The 18,873-nt window shown below is 42.9% G+C and overlaps 6 protein-coding genes across 6 annotated transcripts; 2 read left to right on the top strand and 4 right to left on the bottom strand.

Annotated features, from left to right (window-relative positions):
• Positions 1 to 20: 20 nt before the first annotated feature.
• Positions 21 to 1,715, bottom strand: BmR1_04g06400 (Galactose oxidase central domain; the record flags this gene model as incomplete). Its single annotated transcript, XM_021482505.1, has 7 exons — positions 21 to 381; positions 402 to 599; positions 621 to 738; positions 759 to 920; positions 941 to 1,263; positions 1,316 to 1,474; positions 1,495 to 1,715. 7 exons carry the CDS (start codon positions 1,713 to 1,715, stop codon positions 21 to 23), a joined length of 1,542 nt encoding a protein of 513 aa, XP_021337728.1.
• Positions 2,287 to 4,947, bottom strand: BmR1_04g06395 (Ankyrin repeats (3 copies); the record flags this gene model as incomplete). The annotated part of the gene is made up of 1 exon (XM_012794430.1): positions 2,287 to 4,947. One exon carries the CDS (start codon positions 4,945 to 4,947, stop codon positions 2,287 to 2,289), a length of 2,661 nt encoding a protein of 886 aa, XP_012649884.1.
• BmR1_04g06390 (NifU-like protein C1709.19c) lies at positions 5,162 to 5,563 on the top strand (the record flags this gene model as incomplete). The annotated part of the gene is made up of 2 exons (XM_012794429.1): positions 5,162 to 5,369; positions 5,391 to 5,563. 2 exons carry the CDS (start codon positions 5,162 to 5,164, stop codon positions 5,561 to 5,563), a joined length of 381 nt encoding a protein of 126 aa, XP_012649883.1.
• On the bottom strand, positions 6,154 to 7,200 carry BmR1_04g06385 (RRP1, ribosomal RNA-processing protein 1; the record flags this gene model as incomplete). The annotated part of the gene is made up of 1 exon (XM_012794428.1): positions 6,154 to 7,200. The coding sequence occupies one exon, from the start codon at positions 7,198 to 7,200 to the stop codon at positions 6,154 to 6,156; it is 1,047 nt and encodes a 348-aa protein (XP_012649882.1).
• Positions 7,236 to 8,780, top strand: BmR1_04g06380 (Elongation factor 1-alpha; the record flags this gene model as incomplete). Its single annotated transcript, XM_012794427.1, has 1 exon — positions 7,236 to 8,780. One exon carries the CDS (start codon positions 7,236 to 7,238, stop codon positions 8,778 to 8,780), a length of 1,545 nt encoding a protein of 514 aa, XP_012649881.1.
• Positions 9,305 to 18,583, bottom strand: BmR1_04g06375 (hypothetical protein; the record flags this gene model as incomplete). Its single annotated transcript, XM_012794426.2, has 1 exon — positions 9,305 to 18,583. One exon carries the CDS (start codon positions 18,581 to 18,583, stop codon positions 9,305 to 9,307), a length of 9,279 nt encoding a protein of 3,092 aa, XP_012649880.2.

Here is an 18,873-nt window from a genome sequence, read left to right as displayed (position 1 = left end):
ATACTAGTACGATGATATAATTAGTTTTCGTAAAAAAATTTACAATTTTCAAAAGCAATCCTTTTTGCATCTTTTTCATTCATATTCTCACTAGGTATTTTTTGAAGCCAGTGTTCCTTTGTGCGTTCAAAAAAATCCCTCAATTTCTCTCCCTTTTTCACCAATAAAAAATCATTTACTTTACATATTTCTTCTTCTCCAGATTTATCATCGTCACTGCTGTAATTGCTGTAAGTAATATCGCTTTCTTCTCCGTATTCCTCATATTCTATAATAGAATCATCAAATTCCACAGATGAATCACAGGATCCTTCTACAGAATCAGATTCTGATTGGCTCACATTCTGTATGTCACAGGGTATTAAGCAAGTCCAATTATTGCTGTATTAACAATTAATTACTTCTCATATTTCCACATATCTGATAATATCACATCTGTTTTTTTAAATTCCCGGATGCCCCCGTATACATATAACACATTATTACTATATGCTAGCAGTGAATTTGCCCTTTCAATTGGGAAATTACTAGTTTTATCATTAAATTTTAATGAATCTAGTGACTCAGGTTGGGCAGTGCGATAAAGGTTGATCCATTTCCTATGTAAACAGTTAGAATACCTATTCTGTGGGTTGATAGTGAATAAATCATTATAAAATATTGAATCCATATCATCATTTATGTCCCTAATCCCTCCAAATAGATAGACAACCCCATCATTGACACAATTTCCATAGCCTAAATAAATCCGTATTTACAAATTTCAGCTCTAGGAGGTTCGCCGCTAAGTTTTCTTTTCTCCCAGACAATTTTGTTGCCGTTCGTTGCCATGTGTTGTAAATCTGTGGTCCAGGTATCGGAATGCGCTATGCCAATGTCGTTTATCTTGGAATAGCCTCCGTAAATGAATAATATATTATCTATTTAATGACGAAAATACCTTTAATGGAAAATATTGATGCAGATCGTGGTATTGGTCCAGGATTGATACTTTCAAGTTTTGACCAAGTGTTTGATTTGATGTTGTAAAGGTATAGATCGTTGTGATACTTACACTCGTAGTTTGTATCATAAAACCCTCCAAACAGAATGATGTTATCATTCCAAATTCCCATCTTATGTCCACTTCTACCACTGGGAATTGTTCCATTTGTTTTAATTTCAATCCATGTTTTATTAGTTAATGTGAAAGTCCACAAATCATTGTAGTGGAAATATTCATTTTTAGTGGCAAATTCGCCGCCAAACATAAATAACACGTCACTAATTTAGTAAATTTGTTGTAAAAAATATGGTAATATGTAGTAATACCTACTTGTACTTTACGATCTGATGGCTACAACGAGGTTTTGGCTTGTTATTACATTTAATTAGTGACCATTTGTTAACATTTAAGTCATATATATAAGAATCATTATACAAATTGAAAATATTGCCATTGCAGTATTCTCCTCCAAACAAGAATAGTTCATTACTGAATATGTGATACATTACTTGTTAATCAATGTCAAAGTTGCATTATTCCTCGGTGAAGGAGTTTCAGATGGAGTTATACTGTCTAGTAGTTTGGTATATCTGTCCAAGTACTGGCCTATGGGCTCTGATTTCTTTTTCTTATACAAATTTTCACTGATGGCCGATTTTCTTCCATCTTTAGCTGCATTCTTATACTCGGAATCATAGACTGCCGAACGCTTACTCTTGCCTCCACTCATAGAAGCCTCACTCCACTATATGTATAGTGATGGCCAATATATTAATATGTCAAACGAATTAATACTAGCTTTTAGCTCAATAATTTGTTAATAAACAATATTATATCATCTCATTATATGATGATCTATAGTTATACTTGTTTAGATTTTTTAATATAAACAAAATAACAGTTTTTAAATATTTGTGATATATACATTATGCCAATTTTTAACTACTATTCAAATTGTTATTCATTTATAATTTCTATCTGTATATATATATATATATACCTGCGTTAATTTGTTAATATAATCTTTATGATCTATAAAATTGCCAAAGCATGAACTTATTTTAAACGATATGTAATTTTTACCATTCAAATTTGGAGATATTTAAAAATACTATGACATAGTGAGAAAGATTAATAAATCGTACACAAAACCTAAACATGAGCGAGGATACCGCATAAATATTATGCAATAATATTTAATCATGTATTTAGATCTTAACAAACTATGATATACAATCTTAACTATTAATTAGACATCCTAATAAATTATAAGGAGATAACTAATATAGTAGTATGATTTACTAGCCGCTGTTACTCCTAATTGCAGAGTTTTGGTAGATGATGGAGTTATTCTGTATTTGCCTCGAGCGGAGAAGAGAGAAAGAAGCTGTATTTGAGGGTACTCGATCTATCGTTTTAATCCGTGTGTGTTCTACAGTGGCATTTTTGGGCCAGAATATCTTCAGAATATTGCGCAACTTCTTCTTGTCGTTACCAACGCTATTAACACTTTGAACTAAATGAGGGTTGTTGCCTGGTGTCAGTTCTGGTGTTTTTTGGGCCAGCAAATCCGATAAAGTGTTTTGGCCAAAGAACAATGCATACATCAAGCAGTTACGGTCCATTGAATCACGGGCATTGAAGTCCAAATTATCGGCATTATTAACTATTAGCAAACCAATGCTTTCATTTCTAGTTCGTATGCAGGTCATTAGTGGTGTCTCTCCCTGCATATTATCCTTCTGATTCACGCAAATCTTGTGCTCTAACAAAAGCTTTGCCACATCATATTTATTCTCCAGCACCGCCAGGTGTAGTGAATTTTGGTCGAATTTGTTACATAAATTAACATCAGCGCCTGCACTCAACAAATACTCAATACACTCGAGATGTCCCTCTTCGGTAGCTGCGTGTAAAGCGCATGTACCGCTAGAATCTAGATTATCTAGCAACGATTTATCTTGGGTAAGATATTTTAAAATTTCCAAATTACCCAGTTTTGATGCCTGTATGTGCGGTTTCGACCATATGTCATGTTCTCGGCCTAGTAAATCAGGAAAAAGATCTATTAAATATTTGGCAGAAGTTATATCATTTTTGGTTATAGCACAGCTTAGTACTTCTGTTAGGACCCAACGATTCTCTCTCGGAGTACCTGCTCCGAATTTGATGAATATTTCAAGCCAAGATGGGTCCAACCTATAGGCTATGAGTGTAGGTGTTAATTTAAGTTGAAATCGCCAATTAGGATCTGCACCATTATCCAGTAACAACTGGATTATCTCTGGACAATTTGTCTCACAAGCGATATAAAGCGGTGATTTGTAGCACTTAACATGAGGAGACTTTATGTTTAATTCGGCACCACTATTCAATAGTAACTTAACAATTTCTATGTTCCTCTTTTGAATTGCAATACTAAGGGCCGATAATCCCTGTTCATCAAAGACAATAGGTTCAAGAGTAATATTCAAAATTAATTTGACAAAATCAACCCTTTCCACTTCACAAGCACGATAAAGAGGAGATTTGCCCAGGTAATCCCAAATATTTAATTTTGCACCTCTTACCAGTAATAAATTAAATGTATCGTGATCCTCCTGCTGAATTGCGATAGAAATTGGTAGGGTCCATACGTCAACACCAGAATGCTCTGTAGTTGTTATTGTTAGGGGACTGTTTACCAGCAACTCACTTCCACAATTGCGAAGCAATTGCACTGTTGAATTGTTCTTCCACTCGTCCAATTTTGCAAGCGATTCAAATTCCAAATGTAAGGTCTTTGCCAATTTGCCACATGTGATTGCATCTCCCGCCTTTAGCGCAGTGCAGAAAGCTCGTGTATGAGAACTAAACCCCATTGATTCCAGTAAACATCGACTTCCCCAGGAACCGAAAATCTCCAAGACAGGAGTAACCCTTGGCAGATCATCGTTTATCGGTTCTTTACGTAGATATTCTACCAGCTTGTATATTGATTCATCCACATTCATATTATCACTGATACTAGTAGCACTAGGGATGATTGTTGTGTTAGCAGCATTTGGACCATCATTATACGCGGAAGCAGACGCTGGGAGTGGTGAATTAGGTATACTAGTAGTAAATCCTTCACAGCCATGTCTGAACAGCTTGTTGGTCATACGATTCTCGATATTGTTATTTATATTGACTGCGGTGCGGATAATAAAATCTGCCACAACGTTGATAGGTTCTAGCCAAATGTTTGAAAAGGAGCAGCAGAACTGGGTGAATTTTGGCCAATTATGAGAGCTTAAATCTCGCATAAACGGTATCCCAGTCATATTCTTATTGCGTACACAACGAATGCTCAGTTTTTCTAAAAAAGGAAGTTGAGTTGTAAGCATAATCTCCAAGGCTTTATCTGAGAGCTTGTAGCAAAAGTCAAGGTTTAATTCCCTCAAATTAGTAATTCTGACATCATCTTCAGCCTTGTTGTTACACCTATGTGCCGCATCTAGCATACGTACTATGGATATATCGCGCATCAAAATACACCTTGACAAATCAAGTCTCAGCTTATGCTGGTAGGAGTGGTGAAGTGACTTATAAACGAGTGGAAAGATGATGTCAAACACAAATTTCGATTCGTATCCCATAAATCCATGAAAGAGCAATTCCCCTTTACCAATCTTGTACTTGTGATTGTATAGCAATCGGCAGGTTTGTCTTAATGCTAGCATAGAGGCCACATCAAGGTATCCCTCAATGTGTTTAATATAGAGCTTCCATATTTCATTTTCTGGAGTACCAGGTCCGTAGATTGTAAAATTTCCCGGTGTTTGAGAATTACGTACGGAACGATCTGATATCAAATCGTATCTACTGGTATGGTTATTAATTGAGGAACTTTGAGTGATATCTTTTATAGTACCCCCTGGGCTTTTGCATCCGCAATCCTTTAATATATTAAGGTTGTTATTTTCACTTGAGTAAATCATTGTAGTAACGATCAATTATTCAATACAAATGATACTTATTAATCATGCTCTACTAGGAATCATAAGCAGAGTAATCTAATCATAAACAATCCATATTGGTAAAATGTAATTAATTGCCATGATACACGAGTATTTGTTTGTGAAAATATATGTGTTTTTGAGTGGTGTGGTAGTAGCTACAGGCAGGTTATGGTCTGGGGTAACAACTGTCATCATGTATCTAAGCTCAATTTTCCTACCCAGAATCTCAAAAAAATTTTTTACAGTCAGTTCGTTAAATAAGGTAAAAATACCTTCTAGTTACGCACCTGAGATACATGAACTTGTGCATTCCATTAAAGTACTTATAGATAAGAGAATCAAACCCGTGGTACAACAGGATGGTGGTGATGTAGAATTTATCGCTTATTACCATGACACAGGTAATCACTATGTATAATTAGGGGAGGTATTCATCAGATTGAGTGGTGCTTGCGTAGGATGTAGCCAATCGGATATAACATTAAAGAGGATGATTCAAGGAATGTTGACCCATTACATCCCTGAAGTTACTACTGTATACAACTGCGACAAGGAGAATAACATTGTCAGCGGCGAAGACACTGAAGGGTACTAGCATAACGCAGTTATATTTTTATTTGTATAATAATTTGTTAACAAAATTTAACAAACATTAGTTTGTTACAGTAAAGGAATATTTACACGCGGTACCAGATGTAGTGAATAATAGGCGAAATTATGTTATGTGATATTAAGATGTAATAAATGATTAGTTTGGTTCTTATTTTTGAAGTAGCTTATTTTTGTGAAACTATTTTATACATGATGCAGTTCACTTTGTGTGGTATACGCCACCCAATCCAAGTATTTTCGGTTCAATGTTTGTGTGTATAGAAAATGACTAATAAATTGATATTCTAGACTAACCTATTGCATGTAGGTTTAGAATTAATTTAAAACAAATGGAATTTTAGGAGTATAAGCATTGACGTAAACTTATGAAGGGTTTGGCTTGCTGCGATAACTGTCTTTACTTGTTTAATGCATTATAAAATCACAAAGTTTATAGCGTAATATACAAATTTTATAGGCGTTGATGGGTTTTACGAATAATATAACTAATACAGCAAATTATATAATTCCTTTAGTAAAATATTGTACACAGAGTGTAATGATAAATAAGGATATAATGTAAGTATTAAGTGGTTAGCAGACGCTCTCAGCAATACTTGAAATTTTAGCAGGAGGTTGGTTTTTGTAGAATGCAGTTGTTTTGTTATTCTTGAGATTGAATACAACCTTCAAATCCTTATTTTTGTTGTGTTCATTCTTACAATTATTCTTTAGCACTGATTGTATATTTTCATGTACCTTTGGGATTTTTATTGGAGGAAATACTTCATCAATATCCATAGAATTTTCATATAGCTTTAGTGTCTTTTCCATAAGAGATCTTGCTTGTTTATTTGGCGACATGTTGATCTTCTTAACAATACTCTTTAGAAATGTGCGATTATCAAAAACATCGCCAAGACAAGTAAGTATCTTGTTGTGAATATGCTTAACAATGTTCATGTTGTTACCTAAAGACAATTTTACGAAGGGTAACAGTATACCCTTATATGCCTTAGTAGTGGGATTTTCATGAATAGTGGCCTTGTATTCTGGTATAAATACTTCAATCACATGCATTGTCAATCCAGTAGCCTTTTCGCTACAAATTCCATTTGGATCCTGGATAAGTTTAGAAAAATGATTAAGTATCTGCTTGTTATAACGGGATTTATGGATAAACCCAAGTACTTCTGCCACCATAATACGAACAAACAGTAGCATCTTATCGGACCTGAACTTATCAATCATAGACCAGTTTTCAGCAAGGGCAAAGAAGATAGCCCGGAAGTAGGAAAATGATTTGCGATAATCGCCGAATGAATTATGTAGTTGGGCTATTTTTACGGAGACCTGCCGTTGGTTTATGGGCATATCGGTGGACCAGATATAGAAATAGATGGCAATTGCCAATTTTTTCATGGCTCCTGTGCCTATAATAGGAGTGTTAACGATAAATTTCCCAACATCCTTAATTCCCTTTGAACGTATTTTGACATCAGGATGGGCCAATCTGTGGCAAATTTTGCTCAATTTTTTACCAATATTAATGTCATTAGAAACATCGCAAACCATTTGATCGCTTTCATCGCTAATTTCCGATGATGATGCCGGTAATAATGGTGTGAGTGGGCAAGTCATTGTATTATGATGGTGGGCATAGGGCAGCCTCACATATGAGGGGTAAGCATAGCTTACGTGATTTTATAACTCAAGAGCTGAATGAGGCTTCAGATTGTTCGGATATTTCAGATATATCTTCTGGTGTAGATTTCTTTGCTTCTTTGCCTAAGCCAAATTACACAAAACAACATTCGCGGCGTCACCAAGCAAGTGCACAACGTCAAAATTCCGAGCATGGTAAAACTGTTCAATTTACTAAAGGCGTTCCAATTGATGATTTTCAGGGGGTTAATCAGCATCCTTTACCCAAAACGGATCCTGCTAACCATTCAACATTGCCAAATGGTACATTAAATGTTCTTATTGGTGGCCCAGTGGATTCAGGAAAATCAACTCTAATTGCCCATATCTTGACTAGGGATCATAAATCCAAACCTAAGCATTTGGCTGATTTGCTAGATAATTCAACTGAGGAAAGGGAAAGAGGTATTACGATACACGTTAAGCTTAACCGTTGTTCATATAATTTATGCGGTTTATTCTACAATGTATTGCTATTAGATACCCCTGGGCACTGCGATTTATTTACAAGCCTAATAAAATCGTCCCTGATCGCACAACAATCTGTTTTAATTCTTGATATAACGAAACTAACCAAGTTCAACCAATCAAGTAGTTTTACAGTACAAAATATGGTTACATTGGGTATAAATCACATGCTAATCTACCATCATTGTATAGGAAATGATATAATTATATGTATTAATAAGATGGACCTGGTGGATTACTCAGAGCCAGAATTTATTGCAGCAAAATCCCTAGTAGTTGGCATTTGTAAATCTCTATTAAAAATTAATATAAATTTTACCTTTATACCTATTGTTTCCAATACCGGACTAAATATAGACAAACCAAGTGTGGGTAATTCTGTGGATGGGTTATGCAGCTGGTATAAAGGAAACACTTTATTTCAAGAACTCTCACATCGAATTGATATAATGAAGCCTATTCCTTATGGTAGTGACTTAGTATGCCATGTTATCGACCAGTGGGCCAATAATAAGGAATTAAAGCTTACTATATATGTTGAGTCTGGTTCACTCTCTAGATATAACAAGGCCACAGCCTTGCCCTCACTGCTGGATGTTACCGTAATTAAAGACCTCTCATCCAAATCTTTTAATAATGCAAGTATAGGTACAGGCAGCGTTCTGGATGTAACTATCAGGTCTCAGAATGTAGATTCCTTGGGTGATATAGTTGCAATTGTGCATGGAATTGACATTCCACGCGTTGCCGAATGGATTAGTGTGAAATTGTATGCAAGTAAAATTTCAAAGTCACAATTAACGATAGGTCAATCGGTAGAGTTAATTATTGGCAACGTTTCAGAGGAAGCATTCATTGAAGTTGTCAAAGACTCAAACAATGAGAATAGTTATGTAATTCGCCCTGGAATGGATTATGTTGTGTCATTTCGCTTTGCTAGCGAAGCTATTGTTCACCCGGACTCCACAGGCGCCAAGCGTCTATCCAAGGTTATTGTTAGAAGTTCGGGGACGGTTGTTGGCTGGGGAACGATTGTCTCATGTCGTTGATACCAGAAATTCTTGTGTATGTATAATTTAATCTGACCCAATAGTGTGTGTGTACTATACAAGTAGTGTATGAATAATAAAATCTGAACTAGTCCAGTTTGCCCTCTACTTTTTACATTTCCCCAGTTCTACTGACCCTTACCACCGCTGGGGCAGGCTTATATTATACACGGCACCATTACAAATTAATCCGACTAATACGCATGCTTTAACTAATCGATATGAAAGCGGTATGAAAGAAGTGTTATAAATAATTGGATCGTTCCTCCATACCTATACGCGATACAGGAGTATAAATACAGTTTGTCATAATTAACAGGCCTTACTAGATGCCGAAGCGCAGTCTATTACGGCTATAATAAAATAGTTGTTTAGATATAACCCACCGGCGCCAAGAGTAAATTGAATTAACATACATGGAAAGTATTGGAGGCGATGTAACTATAGCGTGTCTGTAAGCAATTGACTCTAGACGGGTTTACCCTTTCATGATCGGTCTTGATCGGCCTGCTTATTGGCGAAGGTCAACTAAAGGAGGCCCTGCAACCCACGACAAAGTGTGAGAGAGTCTCAAAGAGGTTTTTGCAGTCGTGTTTGTTTCTATTGTAGATTTTGTGGGTGTGCTTGATTCGTTCCGTGGCGGTTCTGCAGTGGCGCTGTTGCATGAATTTTTTCAAGTCGTGATGCAACTTAAGCCTAATGTGCGAGGTGAAGGAGAGTAGCACCGAGTCCGGAAAGAGCGAGATGCGGTATACAGAATTTTTGTCACACGCAAAGCAAATTTTCCCCCCGCAGATTTGAAAGACGAATGAATCTGTAACAACTACCATGTCCGAATCTGAAGACGCATGTACCGCTACAATTTCGTGTTTTATGTGCGAATAAAGGGTTCCAGCGAGCGCCTGCTCTAGCAGCCGCGTGGCATTGTAGATATAAAAGTCATGTTCTGACGTAGAGCAGCCAGACCTGAGGATCTTGCCCATGGCCTTTGGCTTAAGATCTGAAATTCGGCCTAGGTGTGAAAGAGTAGCGCTCAGTCCGCGTATGATGGACCTGGAAAGCAGGAGCACGGACATGGGCGGGCCGAGCGCTAGGAAAGAGAGGACCTTGAGTAAGACGTTGGAGGTTTCCCTCCTATCCACGGTGGACCTCCAGCCATACGTGGAGCGGTTTTTGCGTAATAACGCCGCGTGTATTTGTCTAAGCGTATGGGAGATTTTTCCGTGAATTAAAGAGACGGGATGCACTATAGAGCCCAGCAGAACCAGGGCCGAGCCAAGTATCCCGCCCCTGAGAGTATCAAGCAATCCCGTGGGTTCGAACAGGCCCCTCCTGTTTAGCGCGAAGGGGAGGGCATCCAGGGCTACATTTGCGCTGTAGAAGGAGATCTGTTCGGCCAGCGAGTGTAGCGAGCGAAGGCAGAGCGAACAGCTGTCTAAGAGTGAGCAGACGGTGATTAGTACGAGGACCAGGGCGCCTCGTATAAGGTGTAAAGGGAACTCGTGCAATTTGACGGAGAAGACGCGTAAGAGCGCAGAAATGAACTCGCAGCAGCCAAAATGCAATCTTCTAAAAAGTCCAATTGGGTTTCCGATGATATTAAAGGACCCGATGCTTTTAGCGGCCTGTCGCACCAATTGGCGAAGGTACGTTTCTCCAGAGTCATTTATCAACTTCCGGCTGGTTGTGAAAGTATTGGTCTGCAGTACCGGGTTGAACGAGAGCGGGGTTTCTGATATGTCCTCAATCATAGAGTTAAAGTAAGTCAAAAACCAACTTCCGCCAGTGGAACTGCCACTACCGCCTCCAGATTGGCCGGAACTGGAAAGCGTGACATAGGCCTTCAGAGGCGAAATATAAAAATATTCAATGTACAAAAGCCCGGGCAGTGAGTCCTTTGCCGGGGCAGGTAACCTGTAGTAGAGGTTTTGCAGCTCACGCAAAATGTAAGTATTAATAATAACATCTAACGGCTCAACCGCTACGATCAAGTGGCTCAAAAATACGGGGCGCTTTTCTAAGCTCCCTGAAATGTAAAAACGAATCATCGATTTTTTAAATCCGCTAAACCGCTTCTCATCCCATTTTCCCCAGGTAGAATCCACAATCTGCCGTTCAACCAGTCCGAGCCGCTCGTGCGATCTCCTCAGTATCGGCTGGATAAACCACGGAAGCTTAGACCACTTCTTCCACCAGTAATCGCTGTACTTCCACTGCCTGATCAATGGCGAGTCGAATGAGTCAATTGAAACCTCCCCCAATAGCAGCCTCAAGTTGTGCGTCTTAGCGCAACAATACGCCAAATGAAGCGGTGAAATCGAACAAAAAAGAGCCAATTCCTGCAAACCAACTGGCCGAATGCTAGGACTTACACCTACATACGAAACGCCAAAACTGCTAGGAGTTACATATGAAATGCCCAAACCGCTCGCATTCAGTTGAAATAATAGCGACATCTCGGTCGAACGCCGCGCGCCCTTGGCCCTGTTCTGCAAGTAACCATACAAACGGTCCAGCGCCACCGTGCCCCTGCGGAGAGATAATATGTTCTCCTTGTTCACGTGCCTAATGGCCTTGTTGGTACTAATGCTTGTAAATACCAACGTACGGACCCCCTGCTCTATAAGGGTAACCGCCACCAGGAGGCTACGCATGGAAACGCCCACGCGATGGGCCACGCAAGGGAGGATGGCGTGGATCTTAAGCCGAGTTATATTACAAATAAAAGTGAAGGGATGGTCGCGCGATTGCGCGTAAATCATTACGTGTATCTCGCCGCGGGACTCCGCGAGGCCACTACTCCAACTAAAAGCCTGAAAACTGTGCGGCCGCAGCACCGCCGGGTCTCCAAAAGGCTCGGAAAAAAAAATCTTGTAGTCTGTCCTATTCCTTAACTTGTACCTGCAGGCCTGCGCCCCCTTCAGCTCAACCACCGACCGCTTGCCCTCAACCCTGGTACAAATGTCAATCAAACAGGTACCGGGGGCGTTGGGCCTCCTGTGATAGGCCCTGCGGACGTTTGCCAATGCCCGAAAGCTTCGAGGCCCTGTAATTTGAAATGAGTGCCGTCTCTTGTCAGCAGACTTTCGCCCATCCCCCGCAAAACTTCTCCGGGTGCTGAGGTGGATGCCCGAATCGGCCCCGTGCGGGGAGGATCTGGACGACAGCTTAGCAGAGGAGTAGCGACGGTAGGACTGCTTAAACTGCAAGTCCAAACGAGACAAAAAGTTGAGCTCCGCCATGTAAAGCGACACGATCGAGGGCGTTAGGCTAACGTGCGGACAGGTCACCGCATTGATTGATAACAACTTGGACTGGCGCTGCCTAATGTGCGCATCACTCACAGGCCGATCGATCAGCGTAAAAAATGCCTTGTCCCCTGAAAACTTCTCAAAATCCTTGTATATCAACTGCACGCCTCCCGCACAAACCGTGTCCATGTGCTTCACCGCCACCCCTGGGCCGCCCTCGCCATGCCCCCTCCCAATTGTTAGCCCAGCAGTGCGAGTGGCCACCTTTCCCCCGCGCTTTGGACGCCAAAAACGATTTATATTAAACAGTAGCCTCAACTGGGGCGAATTAGGGTAGACCAGGTTCAACTGATGCTGCTTGCGCCCGCGCCTAGACCACAGGTGCGTCCAGTAACCGTTGAAACCCCCCTCCCCGTGCCCCGGCAGGGGCCAGGCGAGTCTAGCACCCGCCGGGACCCTCAAGGGCGTAAACAGCCCGGCCGTGTTGAACCCTGGCGGAGGGATTATGCTCTGCGTGTAGGAGTGGCAATTTTGGCAGGCCTCGGCCAGAGCCGCGGCCACGCGCTCCCCCGCGGCCCTCGGGGTCTGCAGGGGGTGAGGGACGGAATGAGGGACGAAATATTTGTTCGGCTCCACGAGGGTGAAGTAACAAGACAGCTTCTTGGCGTCTTTTACCCCCACTGGGTGGTAGGCGACAGACGCCCCCAGAGGAACTCTAAAAAACTGGGTTAACTCGTTTCCAGAACATTGCAGTACAAATATCGGGTGGTGTAACCTGTTCACAATGGTGAACCGCGATTCAATGACCGTCAGCGTTGACCTATTGAAGGGGGGGGGCGCAGGCCGGGAGATGACGGAGAGCCAGCGTGCGCAGTCGTTTTTGGAAGGCGGGATGTAGACCTGAGAAAATGACCTGAGGACGTCCAACTTACAGGGCTTGGAAAACCTCCCGCTGAACATCCCCTTCCCAAGCCAGCCCCGGCCAAACTCCATGGACTCGTACAGGGAGAGCCCGAAAATTTCGCACTCGCCTGGCTGCAGGTACTGCGTGCTGTAGTCGGACTTTATCACCAAGGGCAGCGGCTGGTTGTTGAAGACCCAATGGCGGGCGTATACAGAAACGTACCTAGAGAGCGATTCATTGGCCGAAAAGTCCCTCATCCCGAATACTGGCGCCGTAATGGAGACACAGCAGCGAATAACGTGCGGAAGTGGACAATTGCCGCCCTCGCTCGCATAGAGGAAAAATTCAATTACCTTTTCGCAGTCAAATACCTTTGCATCGCCAACGCAGATGCGCTTTGAGCGGTAAGTGATAGCCCTGCCGTCGCACGGCAGGGCCATTTCAACGGAAAATTCACTGTGGCCGTTGTAAAAACTGCACTCCTCCGTGGGATCCAGCTCCTCAACGTGCCCACCAATCCGTACCAAGCATTTGTGTGGCAGCAAATTTTGAACGGTCATGGGCGGAGAAAGCATGACCTCAAAGTGTCTGTGAGGTAGAAATGTCAGGCGTCTGTAGATTATTTCAGATGTTATAAAAATGCCACCTTCCTTAATTGCCAATAGTTTAGAACCGAGGTAGAGCCTGCTAGACTCTCTGGATTGGTAATGAAAAATAGACCTAAGAGAAGCAGGGTTGGCTATTATCTGCGATTTGTCCAGATTTGCCTCATAGTAACTCACGTAATCCAGCGCGGACGCGCCAGGTAACGCGTAATCGTCCCAAACTGAAAATCTTATATCGTCCACCTCTACGTCGCCCGCCCAGGCCTCGGGACAGGGCGCCAGGTTATACATCGCCAGCCCGCGATAGACAAAGGCCCGGCTGAAGAGCCAGGGCAGCGGGAGGTGTCTCGCCTCTCCGCGCTCCAGCTCTAAGACTCGGCTTTGAATTGCGTCCACGCTGAACTCGTAGCGCACGCTTCGCGGAGAGCTGGCAAATTGGCAGTTTATGAAGTTGTGAAGCGACGTAACGCACGGGCTGGCGTATAGCGAGAGCCGGTGCTTCGTGTTGTTGCGTATGGAGAGCGTGGAGCTGACCTCTACCCTCATGGACGGGCCGGCTAGCGTGGAGACTAGAATGGGTATAATAAATTCGCTTAGACGTCCAGAGCTCCTAGTGAAGCTGAAGCGCAGCTCTTTGACCTGGAAGTCTGCCCGGGTCAGCTCGAACTCGAAGATGTGCTCGTAGAGCAAAATTACGACCTTGGCCCCTGCGCCGTAGCGCGTCAGCTCCATCGATGCCCCATCGGCCACGCAGGTCAGCCCGCTGCCCAGCCCGTAGCCCATCAGATAGATGGGCATTCCTAGTAAGTTGACAAGGGTTGGGTTGTTTGCGGGTGAAGGGGGGGCTGGGGTGCCGTGTCGCAGATTAACGTTGGCCCAGCTGGTCTCGAGGTCCACCGAGAGCTCGTTGTCTATGCCCGTTATGGCGCCCTTCACTGCTAGTGGCTCGAGCAGTGCGTCAAATTCGCGTGAATCTACGTAGACCAGGCAGCCCAGGGTTCCCCGTAGGTGCTGCGGGGGCGCGGGGCTGGTGTCCATTTCCAGGGCAAGGCTCTCGCATACGAGCACGCAGGGGCGTTCGCAGAGCTGCATTTGGACCTGCAGGTTGGAGAGTCCGAACGAGAGCTTCAGGGGGGGGGAGGGGAGAGGGGAGAGGGGAGAGGGAGAGGGGGAGAGGGGCAGGGAGAGGGGCAGGGAGAGGAGCGAGGGGTGAAGGGTGAAGATTAGGGGTTCGAGCCCAACGGCCAGGGCTAGGTTGAGGCATGTTTTGCGTAGGCTTGCGTGGCAGCGCCAGGAACTGGCGATCTGTACTTCTCCTTCTTGGCGACTGTCCAGGTGCATGGACCTGGTGAATAGGTTGATATTGCAGGCCCAGTCTGTTCCGCTGTGGTCTGTGCCGCCGGAGCAGGGCTGGGCAAACAGGCTGAGATCGAAACGTGCCTTGAGTAGGCAGGGGTCGAGGGGCAGGGAGAGACAGGCGCCTCGCAGGTGGATGGAGGTTTGAGGGAATCGCCTACTAGTGGCAGTATTGATGCTCTCTGGGCTAGAAACCCCTGCGGACCCTGTCGTGGAGACAAATTCGAGAAATTTAGTTATTTCAAAGTTGTTTCCAAGGTTCATATACAGGTCGGACACAGTCAGTGTCAGTTCTTGGTCATAATTTGCCGCGATGGTGCAAGGAATTTCTAATGTTTGGTTATCGTGGCGTAGCGTAATGCCTTCGCACTTGCAATTTACTTGCTGTTTTTGTTCGCTTTGTGTATATTCATATTCCGCGCTGCATTTTATGTTTTTAAATTCAGATTCTCTATGTGCCAGAGTGTGAATATGCTTAAGTTTTCCCCAAACCCTGAGCAGCACGGAGGGCCACGCAACGGAGACGCTCCACTGGCAGGGCTCTCCTGGTGTAGTGGCCCTGCAGACGCTGCATATGGTGTAGATTTCTCTAGTTAAATCACCTGCCAGAATCCCCACATCTGGGGAAAGATTAAGGACCAGTGTACCATAACCGTCGAGATCTACTGTAAGATGGGGCACAGTTGAAGAAATGTGACGGATATACATTGTGGCGTTGATGAGTGGTAGGATCTTTTGCGAAGAATGGCATTCTCTGGCTTTTAAGCGCAATATGTCGATGATGTTGCCTATTTGAAGCAGCTCTTCGACCCTCCAGTCGTTGTCCTGCAGAGCATTATGCAGGCTCTTAAAGAGTGTAACGCTAATTCCGTGGAATTGTATGCTTTGATGCTCCCCTATTTCTGCCGTTCCGGCACTGCGGATGTTTCCGAGGTCGATGGAGAGAAGGGGCGACTGCAGGTCTGTTTTGGCGCCCCTGGAAATAACCAGGAGTAGTATGCTGGACCTAGAGGTGTTAATGTTTACTACCCCCCCTCTAGTCCCAGGATACTGGTCATAAGTCTCAATTTCTACGGGCTTTGGCGATTCAGACTGGGCCAGCAGGTTCAACGCCGCCTCTTCATCCTCAATTCGGACTGGGCTTATGTTGGAGGAATATGGAAAGTCGCATTCCTGCGCACTTTCCGGCAATGGAGATGATGGTATATCACAAAATACGTCGTTCAAAGTTAAATCGTCTAATCCTATGATGGACCTCACTTGCGGTTGGAACTTGGATGATTGGATGTAGGCCTCAAAGTTGTAGGGTTGAATGATATAATCCACCGCCCTCGCCAAACGTCCAATCATTTCCACGTTCAGGGCCAACAGCCAGGACCCGAATGCCTCTATCTTGATTAGGGGCTCTACGGGACCGGCGTCGAAGGACAACAGCACCCCCGCACACTTTATGGACTCGCTATCTCCCGTGTCGTTGGTCAGCGGGTTGGAAAATACGTTATAGGCCAGGGAATATGCCTTTAGTTTACTCTTCCTATGCATAGGCCTATCATTCGCCGCGGTGCCGGTGGCGACCGTCCCTTCGGTGCTGCGGCTGGAGGGAGGAGAGATGGGCTGAGACTGGGCGGTGGGGGTCCCACTGCTAGATGCAATGTAAGTACCGGATTGGAGGATATTTTTTAGAGTATAAGAGCGGAAATCACACCTAAGTAGGCAGTTTTCTAATGAAAGATCATATTTTGCGTTCATCAATCCGCAGGTTATGCCAGCCATCATGCTATCAGAGGAAAAGTCCAGCGTCCCATCCTCAAGCCGTACATTCGCATTCAGGCCGCGAATTCTAACATGAATAGAGTACCAGGGCATATTTTCGACCAAAAGTCTATTTCTATACATGCAGAGGATGTTGTTTTCTTTTTTTGAGAGGGGTGTTTTCTGTTTGAAAAACTTGATACTGTCCATATAGCAGCTAGACGTTACTCCCTTGAAGTTCTTCCAGTTTTCCATATTTTCGTGCAGGTTAAAAATTTGCATGGAAAGGTCTTCTAGAAGGCTCATGTTTAGGTTTTTGATAAACTTCATGCTGTATTTATCATAGAAGTTGTTGATATAGGCGTAGTCAAATTTAAGCCCGTAGGCCATTGACCTGAACTCTTTTTTATACTTAATAACTTCATCATTTGGGGGGGTTTTGCTATCATCCAGTCTCTCCAGCCCATTGTAGCATACTTGCTTGTACATTAAAATGTACTTTAGCAACGATTCAAACGATTTTAGAATATCCGCTGAAAGTTCTGTGGCCATGTGTGGAAATATTAGGGTCATTGAGCAATTGGGATAAACTTTAGAGTCCCTGGTATGAATCATAAATTTGCTTTCAGTAGACCTGAATATATTCTGATAAATCTCCAAGTTTGTTTGGTACTTTGGCGGCTCTTCCACCATTGGAAGGCTACTAGCGGTGGACTGATCCTTTTTACGTCCAAAAAACCGTGGAAGGTTCCACCTGCGCTTCTTTATGTCTTCGCCTTTATTTTCAACTGCCCATCCCAAATTGCCCTTTTCAATCATGCCAAATTCATCTCCAATCCGATCGCTGTTGTCATCCATCGACTTGACGTGTCCAATTTGCTCGTTTATCGAGTAATTCGTAGAAAAATCAGAAAATGATGTCTTGATGTTATGACCATGCAACGAATCGTACAATAGTGCATTCATCAGATCATCATTTATAGGCCCATTACACGCCCTATAGCGCAGCTGAAATGATTCCCTCCGGTAAATCACCTTGTTCCCACTGCTAGAGTCCCTTATCCACCTTGCCACTTCGTTTATCGTTTTGTCGTTGAATGATATGTCATCTGAGTCGGTAAATTCGCGATAATATAACCTAGTGCTCTCAAAAATAAACAAGTTGTACACAAGTATTCCATTCTCCATCAGTTTCTCTATCTTTTTGTGTGAATCTGAACTAATGGGTACGTCAGACTTTATCATTTGTATTGGCATTCGCTCGTAGTAGGTTGATGCACTTATTGATGAGGGAATTTCTGATACGTGTGCCTCGGAATCGTGGTCGTTAGAGGCGGAATAGGTTGAGTTAGAAGCCGTATTGTCAGAAAACGATTTCTCTAAGGGCTCCCATTCAGGATTACATTTGATGTTGTAGGCCGTCATGCAATTAAATCCCAATATGTGAGGTATGTCACCAAAAAATGTATTGTACAATAAAAAATCAATGTTGTGGAATGAAACTATAGCATTTCGAAGAAATCGGTGCATTATTGAATTCCACTTTGAACCAAATGTGCTAGAGTCCAAAAATATGTTAATGGACTTTTCCTTCAGTATGTCGATGTCTTTGAAATCTTGCCAATTACTCATCAGCTCGCTGGCGCTCCATTCATTTGTGGGAGTTAGCGAATAGACCAATATTATGTCTCTCACCTCCACCGTTATGGGCTTGCTTGATAGTGAAAGCCAGGGGATTGTGATCTCGAGTTCCTTCACCATGCCATATACTAGCTTCATCGGCAGCATTAGGTACGAAAGTAATGAATTTTTAATCTTTAGGTTGTGGAGGGTTACTGTACCTGTAAGTAGCTGGCTTAGCGATAGCTTCTCAGGGTTCTCAAAGTAGTCCGAGAGGAACATACTTAAGACCTTGGCAACCATGCTGTTAATCATCTTGGCTGAGATATACAATTAGATTGCCCTTTACTACAATCAGTGCTAAATTATCAAATAATGGCCAGCCTCTGGATGTAAGATCTAGGACATTGTAGTGGGTGATACATTTTCTAAAAATATGTAAGGTCTTTAATTGTTATTATCATTCTTTCAACGTTTATCCATACGAAACTAGAAACAATAAATGTTGTGTCGACTCTATATTGGTTCCTCACCTGGAATGCCACTACCGCTGCCCCCCCTTATGGTCAGCTAATATGTTTACCCTCATCCAGTCAGCCAAATCA

Source organism: Babesia microti, chromosome IV, assembly GCF_000691945.2.
Source record: "Babesia microti strain RI chromosome IV, complete genome".
In the NCBI taxonomy this organism is placed as follows: domain Eukaryota; phylum Apicomplexa; class Aconoidasida; order Piroplasmida; family Babesiidae; genus Babesia; species Babesia microti.
Note: the sequence above shows the minus strand (reverse complement) of the source record. Positions and strands in the feature narration are given on the sequence as shown.